At 44.3% G+C, this 15,211-nt stretch overlaps 1 protein-coding gene across 2 annotated transcripts in view; it reads left to right on the forward strand.

Moving 5' to 3' along the window:
- Positions 1-15,211, forward strand: part of DHX34 (DExH-box helicase 34) — a 97,846-nt gene that overhangs the window by 21,257 nt on the left and 61,378 nt on the right. For both annotated transcript variants that reach the window (XM_073599016.1, XM_073599017.1), the window contains 6 exons: positions 2,657-2,758; positions 4,776-5,009; positions 5,207-5,380; positions 5,681-5,792; positions 13,978-14,087; positions 14,335-14,604. In XM_073599016.1, the coding sequence (XP_073455117.1) occupies positions 2,657-2,758; positions 4,776-5,009; positions 5,207-5,380; positions 5,681-5,792; positions 13,978-14,087; positions 14,335-14,604 (1,002 nt within the window). The remainder of the gene's footprint in view (positions 1-2,656; positions 2,759-4,775; positions 5,010-5,206; positions 5,381-5,680; positions 5,793-13,977; positions 14,088-14,334; positions 14,605-15,211) is intronic.

Below are 15,211 nucleotides of genomic sequence, written 5' to 3' on the forward strand. Positions count from 1 at the left end.
GTCGAAGGGTCATGACCGACAATGGTCTGCTGAGTGGCTCCTGATCTGCGTTCTCAACCAATGGCTGGGAGCTCTGACTGGAGTGTTCTGAGGGGGAGGCCGTCGGTAGAACAGCAAGGGAGATCACTGTACGAACATTGGATAGTTAGTACAGTGACTCCGACCTAAGCTGTCAGTTTTTTTTCGTTCAACAACTAAATTAAAAAAAAAACTATTAGTATGTACGAGGCTTTAGTCTGTTAAGCTGGCCATTCATATGGAAGCTTTGTGGCCATTATGGAAGCTTTCTTTCTTTTTAATTTGAATTTAGGAAAATAGTAGAAGGGATATAGGGGTGGATTTGCTAAAGGCAAATAGACTGTGCACTTTGCAAGTGCAGTTGCTCCAGAGCTTAGTAAGAGAGGGGAAGCTCACTGCAGCATTGTTAATCTGGGGGGAGGGGGGTGTTAGATGTACCAGCAGATTGAGATACACTAGAAAATTGAATCTGAATTCCAGCTAACACTTTATATACAGTTACAGCAACATTTATTTTTTTTTCCCTTTTGGGATAAAGGTTTTACATAAAAGCTGATCATTATAAGCACCCCTGTCATTGTTGAATGGTTTGTTCTATCCCTTTAACTGCTACATCTGCAAGGGAGCCTGTTCTTTTGAAAAACAACAGACTTACTGGTCAGGTCACCAGGTGAAAATAAGGGAAGGAGCCTAATGAAAATGAATGCAGCCACCACATCTAAGAATTCGTAAGCTGCAATATAAGAAACGTTTGCTTTTTGTTTTTTTACTGCTTTAGGGCCGGTTCCCACTGGTGCGATGTCCGGCATCGGATGCGATTTGCACCACACTGCAAATCACATGTGATCTCTGTGCAATGCGTTTTCAGCCATACAGATAGTATGGCTGAATTTGCATCGCATTCAGACCAAACTTGCACAGGACCCTTTTTTTGGTCCGCAGCAGAATCGGATCACATGGGTGTGAACACCCATGCAATCCGATTCCTGTCCAAATTTGCAGGTCGCACTTCGATAGGCGAACTGATTTGGGGGTGTCATTAACTTTCAATTGACTCTCCCAGCAGTTCGCATAGGGCAGTGTGAACTGCCGCTAGGAGACATGCGATGCAGGAACCCGCAGTGGATTCCTACATTGCTGCAGTGTGAACCGAGCCTTAAGCCACTATATATTAAAGTGGAAATTTTGCTATGAAAAAAAAACAATATGCAAGCAAGGGGGTTTCATTTTAGAAGAGTCATTATATAACATTTCAGCAATTAAAGCATGCCTGCTCACTGGCACTGGCCTGTCCACTGGTTGAATGTACACTAAGCTAAAGATGAATTGCTTTTCAGAGAAGTGGCAAGAACTGCCGCACTTTTAAAAGAGCCCTTACAGAGAGAAGGAAAGTGCTATTGTATATTTGTTTCAAGGACTTTGTTGATAAATACTTTTACATGGTGTTATCCACATCTGATTTCTATTTTGGAGACCTATGAAAATCGAACTGCAGAGCTCATATTAAATAGGAAAAAAACACACTACTTTCCAACTGCTTTTGAGTAACAAAAAAGTTTGCATGGAATTGGTTATAGTGATCACATGATTACAGTGTAAACTAAACAGTCATGGTTTCATTCATGACTGCTTGCTTAGTGTTGTGAAGCTGTGATTGACTCATGCTATCACATGGTAAAGGTCTACCTGTACCATGTGATTAGCTGTAGCCCATCACAGCATGTCAACAGTAACTAAGCTGTCATGAATGTTACCCATTGATGACAGCTAAAACTACTGCTTATAATAGTGAACTTCACTGTTATAAACATTAACCGTGTAAAAAAGTCTCTGATCACCCCCCCCCCAGAGTAGTATGGTGACAGTGAACTACTCTGATGACAGTATGTAAAAAAAAAAAAAAAAAAAATTGTAAAAAAAAAAATGTACATACTGACTATCACTAGTCAGAATTCGTGATCACTGCCACAACAGTCAACAGTCATTTTTTTTTTACAAAAAATTACAACTTAAAAAAACTCACCATGCCTCTTGCTAAATACCTTGGACTGTCTACTTCCCAAAAATGGGTCATTTAGGGGGGCATTTGTACTGTCCTGGCATTTTAGGGTCTCAAGAAATGAGGTTGTCAGTACATCAGGATAGATCGATATTCAAATTTAAATACCATGGTTTGTAGATTTATTAACCTTCTCACAAACCAATCAATAAACACTTATTGGGATTTTCTTTCACCAAAGACATGTAGAAAAATGGCCTAAATTTATGAGAAATTATTTTTTTTCTTTTTTTTCTTTATTGGATATGTTTTGGAACAGAAAGTAAAAACCTATCTTTTTTTTTTTTTTTTTTGTTTATATAAAAAAAAAAAAAACATCCAGTGGTGATCAAATACCACCAAAAAAAATTATGTAATTTTCATTTGAGTGCAGTTTTGCTTGACCGCACAGTTGGCAGTTAAAGTAGCCCAGTGCTGAACAACAAAAAATGCCATGGTCATGAAGGGGGTAAAACCTTCCGTAGGTCAAGTGGTTACATTTTGTTACCCAGTATAGTAAATATTTTTGTATGTTGGTTTTATAAAAATATAAATAGGCATAGCAATTCACTGAAAATTTATTTGAAATGTTTGCACCAGATCAAGTCAAATCGTGGCAGTAACTCCAGGAAGTGGTGTCGAAGGCGAGGGCTGGAAGAGCAAAGGTTATATGAAATGACAAACCTGCGGCGTCAGTTTAAGGTAAGTGATGTCCTTTCTCTTGATGTTGCCTCGTTGAGTGATGAATGTAGAAACAAACAGGTTTATGTAATTAGACCGTTCAAATAGTAATAATCTTGTATATAGTGCAGTAAACATAGCAAGTTGTCCGCTCTTACCTTTCATCAATACAGAGTTCGTAAAAACAGGTCTGCTTTAGCATAGCCTGAATGGATGGCCAAATAACATACTAGGATACTAAATTGTGGAAGATCATTTGTCTTTTTTCCCTTAATTTTAAAAAGTCTGATGCCTGCATGCAAGCTGTAATTTCAACTATCTGCAGGTTCCTTAAAGTGGTTGTAATGCAGGGGTACCCAAAAGCTGGCCCACGGCGCCCTCTGATGTGGCCCACCGCCTCCTGTTCTGGGATGGCGGGTTGGCAAGCCCAGATCGTGGGTTCCCGACCCACCATCCCCGAGTATCAGTGTGAAGAATGGAGCCGGCCCTAGAGGAAGCAGAGCGCTAATGCTTCCTATATAGCGCTGGCTTCTGTCACAGGCGGAGTGATACCAAATGTACTCCACCTGTGACAGGAGCAATACAGGAAGCATCGGCTTTCTACTGCTGCATGCTTCCTCCAGTGCTGGCTTTTGTCACACTGATGCCCGAGGATAGTGACCCTTGCTCCTCAAAAGGTTGGGCACCCTTGTTGTAAAGGCTTATGCCCTGTACACACGGTCGGACTTTGTTCGGACATACCGACAACAAAATCCTAGGATTTTTTCCGGCGGATGTTGGCTCAAACTTGTCTTGCATACACACGGTCACACAAAGTTGTCGGAAAATCCGATCGTTCTGAACGCGGTGACGTAAAACACGTACGTCGGGACTATAAACGGGGCAGTGGCCAATAGCTTTCATCTCTTTATTTATTCTGAGCATGCCTGGCACTTTGTCCGTCGGATTTGTGTACACACGATCGGAATTTCCGACAACGGATTTTGTTGTCGGAAAATTTTATCTCCTGCTCTCCAACTTTGTGTGTCGGAAAATCCGATGGAAAATGTCCGATGGAGCCCACACACGGTCGGAATTTCCGACAACACGCTCCGATCGGACATTTTCCATCGGAAAATCCGACCGTGTGTACGGAGCATTAGAGTTTTTTACCCTAACGTATTCTATGCATTAAAGTAAAAAACCTTTTCTGCTGCATGTGTTTCCCCAGCCCCCCCTTATACTTACCCAATCCTGATCCAGCAATGTGCACGAGAGCAGCAACTCTACTGGCTCTGCCGTGTCTCACTGCTCAGATTGATAGCAGCGAGCGCTATTGGCTCCCACTGCTGTCATTCAAATTCTGTGCTGGGCGGGGCCGAGCCACCTTGTCTCTGTCAATGGACGCAGACAAGGCAGCTCGAAACGAGCCTGCATGAGTGCCCCCAAGGAAAGTGACTTCCCATGGGGACACTCACCGAAGATGAGGAGCCAGGAGTGCTGCCGGGGGACCCCAGAAGAGGAGGATTGGGGCTGTTCTGTGCAATACTAATGCACAGAGCAGATAAGTATAAAATGTTTGTTTTTTTAAATAAAAAAAAAAAAAACTTAAAAAAAAAAACCGCACCAAAAAAAAAAAGGGCCCCAGAGCAGTTAGTCATAATGTGCTAGTATGCACTTGCCTGACAACGAAGCCCTCCAGCTGTGCGCTGTCACCACTGTAGGCGCTTCCATCTTCCTCCCAGGTTCGTGGGCCTCGGCCATATGAATGGCTGAGCCGCAATGCATGCGTGCGGAAGTTACGGCTGAGGCACAGATTTCTGAATGGATGGCACAGCCCATTCAGAGCTCAGTGCACCGCTGACGTCACTAAAGTAAATATCTTTTAAATGGTGCACATTTAGGAGATATTTACTGTGCCTAATAGGTAAGACTTATTAATAAACCACATAACATTAATTGTAAGCTTTTCCGTGCTGTTGTGTGACTGTATATGTGAATTATCTCTTGGGTTTTATCCCTTTTATGAGTTCTTCCTAGGGTTAATTTCTTTCTCTAGGGGTTACTAAAGGACCATGGAATGCTGCAGGAGCGTGAAACCCGAACAGTTGACCGCTACAGCCGTCTTCGGCAGCACAAGGAGCGTAAGGAGCTTCACCAGCTGAAGAGGGAGCATGAGCACACAGAGAAACGCAAACGCAAAGTGCTCAAATTGCAGGATGAGGAATTGGGAACCTCCAGTGATGAGGACAGAAAATCTAGTAAAGAAGGAAAAGATTCTGTAGATATCCAGGCAAGTGATAAACATAGCTTTCACAAAGGGAAGGTCATTGGTCATTTTCTTATGCTCAACTATAACAATAATAATGAGAGTTTGCATTATTTCAGATTATGATATATTACCTTCCTAGTGTTATAGCTTTCTGTATCCATGACTGCTACACTTTTTTTGTTTCTTGTTGACATTGGAAATTTGATAATATATTGCAGGATGTGAAGTTTAAATTAAGGCACAATGTGGATGAGCTGCGAGAACTATCTGGTGCTGGAGAGGAGCTGTCAAGCAAACAGCTGTCATTGCTCAAGCTTATTGTGTGCCATGGATTGTACCCGCAACTGGCACTACCTGACAGCTTTAACAGTTGCCGAAAGGACTCTGACCAGGTGAGTGGTATTGTATTTTTTTTACTTAAAGATGTATGTCCAGCCAAAACCTTTTTTGCTAGTTTTGGATTTAGTGGGTTAGGGTTAGAACTCCTGTCAGGATTTTATTACTATCTGGAGCTCTGTTGTCAAGGGACATATCTCTAGAGGAAATCTCTATAGCAAAGCCATGGATAGCATTTAAAACCACACAGGCGCTCTAATCCATCCCCGCTCTGGCACGGTTAATCCATCGTATTGACATAAACTGTAGGCTGCTTTTAAAACTTTCCAAATTATCTTTCCTCATTCTCTTTGTAGGTCTTCCACACAAAAAGCAAGCAGGGGATTGTCCTCCACCCAACTTCTGTCTTCTCCAGTAACCCAGAGCTCCTTCAAGTAGACGAGGACCAAGAGGAAGTCAAAGTGAATGGTATTTTTATTTATTGTAACTCCATCATCTCCTATGACCTGGTTCAACTAATTGTTCAAAACAAGCATAATTAATATAGAAAAAAGTGAAACAACTTAAAGTGGTACTAAATGTAAAAAAAAATCAACAAATTCCTCAGTGCCTGCCCCCCCCATCACCAAACATTTACCTGTGGTCTGTTGTCATCGCTGCTGGCCCCCACGATTACCGCCCCTTCCTTGATCATTTCCGTTCTAGAGACAGGTACAGCCTTCAGTCGAATTGCTGGTAGGAGGAAGTAGCCAAGGGTGTGGCTTGCTGGGCACTTTGTGTGTCTATGGATGCACACAGCAAAGGCTGGGATAGTGCCCATACAGGTGTCTCCCTAGCAGCCGGCTTGCTAAGGAGATGCCCATAAACCAGTAAGGAGGGCTAACAGCTTGGGGACTCCAGATGCAGGAGGTAAAAAGAGGCCGTTTGAAAAAGGTTTATTGTATGTTTGTAAGTGTTAAATATCACTTTATTTGGATAAAAGGAAATTATTATGGATAAAAGGAAAATCAGCATAAATATTATGGATAAATAGTAAAGGATCTGAGCAGAAATCAGTTATGGTTGCTCAGTTAATCATAGGGATTAAAATGAGCTGATCTAGAAAGCAGTCTTTGGCCTGCCCTTAAAGAAACTGTAAGAAAAACAGCAGTGCACAATCTGAGTGTAGTATGTTAACAGATTTATTGTGGTAAAAAGACAAATACCAACTTACATTGTGACAGCTAAAATCAGGCTTATCACATGGTAAGGGCTTCCGATGGACAGCAGGAAACCTCAGACTAAGATAGGAGTACTGCCTATACACCTGCAGGACCAAGAGAGCACACTGGGGGGCACCAAACGAACGAAATGCAGCATTAATAATATTGAGAAATACTTGTAAATTAGCAACTCACATGGGAAGAAGGAATTGGGCGTTAGGCTGGATGACAGCTTAGATGAGGAAGTTGAAACCAACAAGATGGGGGAGAGCTTCTTGTGGAATGCAGAGTAGACTGGAAGTGATGTCATCTGGATGTTGGGGGTGGAGCCATCATTTTCAAGGCCGCTCAAGCCTTTTTATCAAGCTTTTGCTTTCAGGCTTTCTCAAAAGCTTGAGAAAGAGGCATTGCAACTCGTAGTGACATCCTCAAATTTCACTCCACATTTCTTGAGATGAACAATCAGAGGCAGAAGTGCCTTAGATTTCACACTACAGATTTACAGCTGTGGGATCACCCACAGGGGCACCACTGGTTGCTCAGCACTGTCAACATAATTGTGTTTTTTCAGTGAATACAAGGAGAACTATGATCGTGTGTGGTGGGGATTGTGATGTCATTGTCCCTCCTCTCCACCTCATCCAACTGGAGAATGCTCTATAAATGTTGTCTGCAATCATTGTGCAGTGGGACAGCTGCTCACATAGAACCTGGGTAGTTGCAGCTATCGCTGTATTAGCACCAACTACTACAGTGATTTTCCAGCTTCCTTGCAACTCATCAGGTATGAGATATCCATACTTGCATTGTGAAAAGAAATTGTAAACCACCCCCGTGCAACCGTGCCCTGTCTAATATAACCAATCCCTGGGTGGCTGCTGCCTAGTTCATGGAAAAAACACAATACGCAAATATTAATAAATATGAGCTGTGCCACCTCAGTCTTAACCTCTTATAACATATAATCTATACATCGTAAATTCATACAAGTGCTATAGCATTTCATACAAAGTGCAAGTGCAATAAAAGTGCCAAAGTGCTATAAATCTTCTTAAATAAATAAAGTGCTATCATCCATTCCACTGCAACACAAATCTTGCTGCACTGTGATTAGTGCTCCATGCCCTTCTGGGACCGAACTCGCCAGATGGTGTTAAGCACCTGCGTTTACACTAAGGTAGATCAGAAAGCGCTGGATCACAGCCCCCCTGTGTGTGGCAATTACCCAGGGTCAATCTATGCGAGATGCCTCACACCCATATATGAGAGGAATCAAACAAGAGAAAGCTTCATAGCATAATACGGTTTGGTGTCCCAAATGCGGCAAAACACATGGGAGCAGGTGACTTCTGGTTCATGCACCACTCCCGCCTTGTGGCACACTTGCCAGCTCCCATGCTGGCTGGAGTGGTGGCAATCAACACTAAGCTTTGGGAAATGATTCCGGGGTGCCAGGTTGGCCACCGAGCATTGCGAATGTGGTTTTATCTTTTAAGTTTTTAATAAAACAGATTTGCGCTCTGAAACTTTCTCTTTAATTACTCTCATGTATGGGCGTGGGGTATCTTGCATAGATTGACCCTAAGATATCCATCGCTTTTTGACCTACCTCAGTGTGAGCTCAGGCGGTCAACACCATTTGGTGAGTTCGGTCCCAGAAGAGCATGGGGCACTAATCAGAGTGAAACAAGATTTCAGTTGGAGTGGTACGGACTATTGCACTTTATTTAAGAATACTTATAGCACTTTTATTGCACTTGCACTTTGTAGGAAATTGTATAGCACTTGTACGAATTTATGATTTATAGATTATATGTTATAAAAGGTTAAGATTGAGGTGGTGTAGCTTATATTAACATAAACTTACATTGTGCTAAGCTGAACCAATGTAAGTATGCAATACAAAAAAAAGTTTTCCAAAACGTCTTTCAGGAGAGCACCCGAGAGATCATGGCTCCTCCTCCCACAGGAAACACCTCATCAATTAAGTCTTTAAATTGGAGCCCTCCACATTGCCTCGTCAGTTTTTTGTGTTTCCTCCAGCTGGAGGAACACCTCTGGTGGGAGCCATGATCTCTCAGGTTTATCCTGGGAGACACAGGTTCTCACCTGTTAGGTCTTTTTATGGCTAGGAGAGTGAGCCTCCCACTTGCCTCTCAGATGGATGGTCCCGTGGGCTCCCTCTCCCTCTTCCGTGCTCGGGGAGAGCCTGTACGTCTGGGGGTGCTGCCTCCAAATTTTTTGGCCAGACAGGCAGCTGTCCTCTGTTCCCTGCGGGCTGCATTGGAGGAACGAGCGGTGGCGGGCGCCATGTTTCTGGTGGCAGAAGAGCGCTTCAGCCACGTCCTGTAATGGGAGGAGGCAGCACTTCCGGGTTGGCGCGCGCGTCATTTCCGGTCGCAAAGCGCAGTGGGAGAGGGCAGGGTCACCTGGTGCCTTATTTCCAGTTCCAGGTCAGCGCAGCGGCGTTTTCGAATCTGGAACCGGTCGTTTCACCACGCACCGCAGACAGCTATGGATAGCGATGCAGCGGATAAGGGGGCAAGCCAAGGTGCCAGCAAGGCTAAGGTAAGGGACTGTGTCCTCTATTACCCGGGGCCGTTTTCTCCTGTGGGGGGGTTACTCACCCTTCCCCCCCCTTCCCCCCCCCCCCTCCCCTCCCCTCCCCTCCATGGTAATGTATGTTGCAGTGGCTAGATTTAGTATATCTGCCCTACAACAGGGGATAAGGTGGTGGTGGCTTGCTGGGCACATGGAAAGTGAGATGTTATCTTCCTTAGTGCACCTGGGTGTCTTATTTGCGCTGTATTGCAGCCTTTTAAGCGTGGTTCCATGTCTCTTTTCTGTTTGTCCAGGCCAAAGGTTCTGCCCAACCAGTCAAGAAAAGGTGCCCTGTCTGCAAAGAGAAATTAAGCGATGCTTGGACCAAAACGCTTTGTGCAGAGTGCATTACAAGTTTGGTCAGAGAGGAGACTCCATCCGTATGTGGCGACTTGGTTTCAACAATAAAGGATGAGCTCCGGGCCACCTTTTCAAGCTTTTAGGTCTAACCTAAGAGAGGAACCAGGTCCCTCTAGGGATTCTTTGGTTCCGCAGCCATCTTCAGAACCCCAGGGCGGCTCTCAAATAATTTTTGGGGGTCCGATATCCCAGGACGCTTCCCAAGGGTCCGTTTCCCTCGCTCCAGATTATACAGATTCTGAGGAGGAGGAAAATAAATCAGATGCTGCTTCTAAATACAAATTGTCATTAGAAGAGGTGGGAGGACTCCTGAAGGTAATCCATGCCACTTTGGGGATAGAAGAGGAAAAGAAGGAACTCTCCCTGCATGACCGCATGTATGCTGGTTTAGGAGATTCAAAAGGCCGTTCTTTTCCAGTCCATTCAGTTCTCACTGATATGATTAAAAAAGAGTGGCTGGAACCTGAGAAAAAGCCTTTCTTTTCCCGGGCTCACAAGAAAAGATTTCCATTTGAGGAAAATCCAGATTCTATATGGAATAAGGTTCCAAAATTGGACTCTGCCTTTTCTCAGGTCTCTAAGTCTACGGACCTCGCCTTTGAGGATATGGGCACTCTGAAGGAGCCTATGGACAAAAGGATGGACCTGCTTCTTAAAAGAACCTGGCAATCAGTGATGCACAATCTGAAACCAGCAATGGCAACAACCTGTGTTGCAAGGAACTTAGATCACTGGGTTAACCAGTTGAAAGCCCATGTCATAGCAGATTCCTCAAAACAGGAGATTGTAGACTCTTTTTCAACCCTGTCTGCAGCAATATCATATATTGCGGATGCGTCTGCGGAATCTATCCGCATGTCAGCAAGGTCAGCAGCTTTAACTAATTCTGCCAGAAGGGCCTTATGGCTGAAGACGTGGCCAGGGGATGCTGCATCTAAAAATAGACTGTGTGGTATTCCGTTTGCAGGTGATCTGCTATTCGGTTCAGAGCTAGAGTCCATTCTTGACCGTACGGCAGATAAGAAAAAGTCGTTTCCGGTTAAGAAAAAGCAGGTGCAAACCCGTAAGCGTTTCTTTCGGCCCCAAAAAGGTCAGCAGGAAGGAAAAACGCAGGGCAAGTGGAAGTCATGGTGTTCTCAGAAGCCCAAAGGTAGGGGTGGAGTCCTCTTCAATCTTCCTGCGGCCTCCGCAAAACCACAATGACTCCTTCAAGGTCGGGGGAAGACTCCAGGAGTTTCTTCCTCAGTGGAGAGCCATTTCTTCAAATCAGTTCGTTGTAAATATGCTCTGGTGACAAACGTCCCAAGGGATGCAGTCAAGGCTTTCGCCATGAAGTCCCTAATTCAGGAACTGAAAAATCAGAAAGTCATTGTTCCGGTCCCGGCAGGGGAGTTCTTCCAGGGGTTCTACTCACATGTTTTTCTGGTTCAGAAACCTTCAGGAAAGTTCCGTCTTATCCTGAATCTCAAAATGCTGAACAAATCAGTAGAGTACAGAAGGTTTCGGATATATTCAATATTTTCAGTAAGAAACCTCCTGTATCAAGGGTGCTATATGGCATCAATAGATTTACAAGATGCCTACCTCCACATTCCTATTGCCGCCAGGTCACAGAAATATCTGAGGTTAGCACTGAAAGAAGGGAAGAAGGTGGTACATCTACAATTCAGAGCACTCCCGTTTGGTCTGTCATCATCCCCAAGGGTCTTCACGAAAATAATGGCCGAAGCTCTGGCGCCTCTGCGTCTAGAGGGGATCTCAGTTATTCCTTATCTGGACGACCTGCTGTTTTTTGCTCAGACCAGAGAAGGTCTTCAAGAAAACTTGCTCAGAGCCCGTGTTCACCTAGAATCCATAGGGTGGATTTTAAACCTTCAAAAATCAAATCTGATTCCCTCACAGGAAGTGTTATTCCTGGGTTTCCGTATCAACTCTTTGGAACAAAAAATTTTTCTTCCAGAGGAAAAACAGGAAAAGTTGGTACAAGTGGTGTCACTGCTACAGTCCAATCAATTTCTGTCCATCAGGAAGGTCATGTCAGCATTGGGAACCCTGACCTCTTCCATACCGGCCATCCAGTGGGCAAAGCTCCACTTCAGACCTCTGCAAAGTTTCCTGTTAAAAACCTGGAATCACCAGCAGGATTCACTAGATTCATTAGTGAAGATCCCTACTTCAGTAAAAAGAAGTCTTTGGTGGTGGAAGAACCAGACAAGGTATTCAGAGGGTCTGTTATGGTCCTTCCCAACTCAGGTGAGGTTGACAACCGATGCCAGTTCCTGGGGTTGGGGGGCTCATATGAGCGGCCGGTGGGCCCAGGGCTCGTGGGCCACAAAAGATGCACTGAGGTCCTCAAATTGGAGGGAACTAAAAGCTATAGAGATGGCCTTACTGACCTTTGTGAAAGAAGTCCAGGGGCAGCATACTCAGATCCTGTCAGACAACGCCACGGCGGTGGCTTACATAAACAGACAGGGGGGAACCAGAAGCAAAGTTCTGCAAAGCCTGGCAAAAGGCATTCTGAGTTGGGCAGAGCTCCATACTCTATCCTTATCCGCGGCCCATTTAAAAGGGACCCTAAACAGAGTAGCGGACTTCCTAAGCAGGAACCAGATATTGGAAGCGGAGTGGCAATTGAATCCAGAAGTCTTCCATTTTAATAGTGCAGAAATGGGGGCGCCCAAGAGTGGATCTCTTTGCCACCCAGGAAAACTCGCAAATGTCTCGCTTCTTCTCCCTGAACAGGAACGAGGCATCACTGGGAGTGGATGCTCTGGCGCACGATTGGAAATTTCACCTCTGTTACGCATTCCCCCCGTTTCAGCTTATCCCTCGGGTCATAGCAAAAATCAGGAAGGAGGATACAACAGTGATCCTCATCACTCCCTTCTGGCCAAAAAGGCCTTCTTTTTCATGCCTTCTTCAGATGCAACTAAAACCATACTGGCACCTTCCGTTAAGAAAAGACCTTCTGTTACAAGGTCCTCTGCTTCACCAGGAAGTAGCAAAACTAAAGCTCACGGCCTGGCTACTGAGGAACAGCTCTTGAAGAGAAAAGGTTTCTCGGATAGGTTGGTAGCTACCCTCCTATCCAGTAGAAAGAAGGTTACAAGAGCAATATATTCCAAAGTTTGGAAAATCTTCAACTCCTGGTGCACAGCATCTGACAGATCACCAAAACAAACTTCTTCTGTTCTTGAGTTCCTGCAAGAAGGGGCGGACAAGGGCCTAGCGGTCAGCACCCTCAAGGTTCAAGTTGCTGTGCTGGGGGTATTCCTGGAAAAATCCATTTCATCAGAACCCCTAGTAATAAGATTCTTCAAAGCTCTTACCCGGTCTAGACCAGTGGTAATCAAAAGCTGTCCAGCATGGGACTTATCGGTTGTTCTACAGGCCCTGACCAAGGAACCTTTTTGAACCCATTAATTTAGCCTCCCTGAAATTAATTACTTTGAAAACAGTCTTTTTTAGTGGCTGTTACAACAGCTCGAAGAGTCAGTGAGCTGCAAGCCTTATCAATCAGGGAGCCTTTCTTTTCCATTTTTTCAGACCGAATTGTTCTGAAGACGGATCCTAATTTTTTGCCGAAGGTCGCTTCGATCCAGAATCAAACTCAGGAAATAATACTTCCTAACTTTTGTTCTAATCCATCGTGTAAGAAGGAAGAAGAATCCCATACCCTGGATGTTAAAAGAGCAGTCTTGAGTTACTTGGAAAACACTAAAGACTTTAGATGTTCAGATGCTCTATTGGTTTTATTTTCCGGTAATAAAAAAGGAAGACAAGCTTCTAGAGGAACCATTGCCAGATGGTTGAGAATGGCTATCTCAGAAGCCTATTCCCTTACAGGTCAAGAGAGTCCAGTGAATGTCCGGGCTCATTCTACAAGAGCTTCGGCGGTGAGTTGGGCAGAAAAAGCTGGTGCCACCCCCGAACAAATCTGTAAGGCAGCTACTTGGACAAGTCTGACAACCTTTGCCCGTCATTATAGGTTAGACCTCATGACGGCTGGGGACCAGGCTTTTGGAAGGAAAGTCTTACAGGCTATTGTCCCACCCTAAATGGAGTAAGTCTCGATTATCCTCTCGGGTGCTGTCCTGAAAAACGTTTTGGAAAATTGCAAGTTAGACTTACCGGTAACTTGTTTTCCAATAGGCTTTCAGGACAGCAGTAACCCGCCCTTTTTTATGCTAATGCTGTAATACTATGATATAACTGTCGCTTATGTGTTGCAGCTGGGGCTGGAGTTCTCTACAAACAACTGACGAGGCAATGTGGAGGGCTCCAATTTAAAGACTTAATTGATGAGGTGTTTCCTGTGGGAGGAGGAGCCATGATCTCTCGGGTGCTGTCCTGAAAGCCTATTGGAAAACAAGTTACCGGTAAGTCTAACTTGCAATTTTTTTTACAAAAAAAAAAGTTACTTTGCTGCAGGCACAATGGTAATGTTGTAACCAGTCTCATGGTTTTTTTTTTTTTTTGGTCCACAGATTCAAAGAATCGTGGGTTAAGCAATAAGCACCAGATTGTAGGATTTGTGTCGCTACTAGAGACCAACAAGCCGTATTTAGTGAATTGTGTGAGATTGCCAGCTTTGCAGGTGAGTCTCCTATTGCTCAAAATGTAAACAGAGAACTTCACTGACTTTCTGTCTCTTTAAAACAGTACCAGTCTTTGATTACTAGCAAAGCACTGTCCAAGTGATCACAGCTATCTGCTGCTTACTTGTTTACTTGGGAGTATTGGAGTTATTAGGGCAGTATAGAGTGATTGTGCTTTGAGCACCTAAACCAAGTGACAAGCAGATAGATACAGCTGTCATTGTGTCATCATTGTCTATGTGGTAGGGTCTTCTACTTCTGTCTCGTTCCTTGGACACCAACACTGACTGCTGCCGCATTGTGTCTGATGGCTGGATAGAGGTGAACATGGAAGATCCTGAAGATGCCCTACATCTGATCTCTGAGGCTGTAAAAGTGCGACTGGCTTGGGAAAAGGTATTACGCTCCAGGCTGGAAAAATCAAACCGACATGATTTTGATGAAGATGACAAGCGTCGATGGAGGAGAGAGATTGATGGCTTAGGGCAGCGTCTGGTTACTTATGTTCGCTCAGAGGTAGGTCAGCTACTACTATCAAATGTATTTAGGTGCAGGGATGACATCTTTGTCTTAATGTTTGAAAAAATGTATGGTGGGGGGGCGTTGGGTCTATATTAACAGTGAACTAAGTTACATATGCAACTTCCTGAAGACTGGTATCAAAACGTACGTCGAGGCGTGCCTGGTTACGCAATTTTCAATCCACATTCCGGTTCCTGTGGTTGTCAGCGGCTGATGGTGAAGCGCACGCCAGCTACCATGCGCAGAGCGGAGCCATTAGACTTAATATGAGCAGCACAGCCTCAGTGCCGGGCGAGGGCACTTTCTAATGTAAGTGGCCATTTGGCTTTCTGTTTTTAATCGTTTTATCAATAAATGGGATTACACTATTTTAGTCCTTCTTGTACCCTTCTTTATATTTCCTGACGTTCCACTGGGGGAGAGGAAAAGGTTACCCACCAGGCTTATCCATACCATGCCAGCAAGCCATTTCTTGCTAAAGGCTCTTATTGACCTCTTTTTAATTAAAAAGGTCAACATCTTCTGGTAAGCGGACTTCCACTTACAGAGCACATTGGGTGTATAACACAGCTGGTGAAGGTTGTCTATCCACACAGCGAAA

Source organism: Aquarana catesbeiana, linkage group LG09 (genome assembly GCF_042186555.1).
Source record: "Aquarana catesbeiana isolate 2022-GZ linkage group LG09, ASM4218655v1, whole genome shotgun sequence".
NCBI lineage: Eukaryota > Metazoa > Chordata > Amphibia > Anura > Ranidae > Aquarana > Aquarana catesbeiana.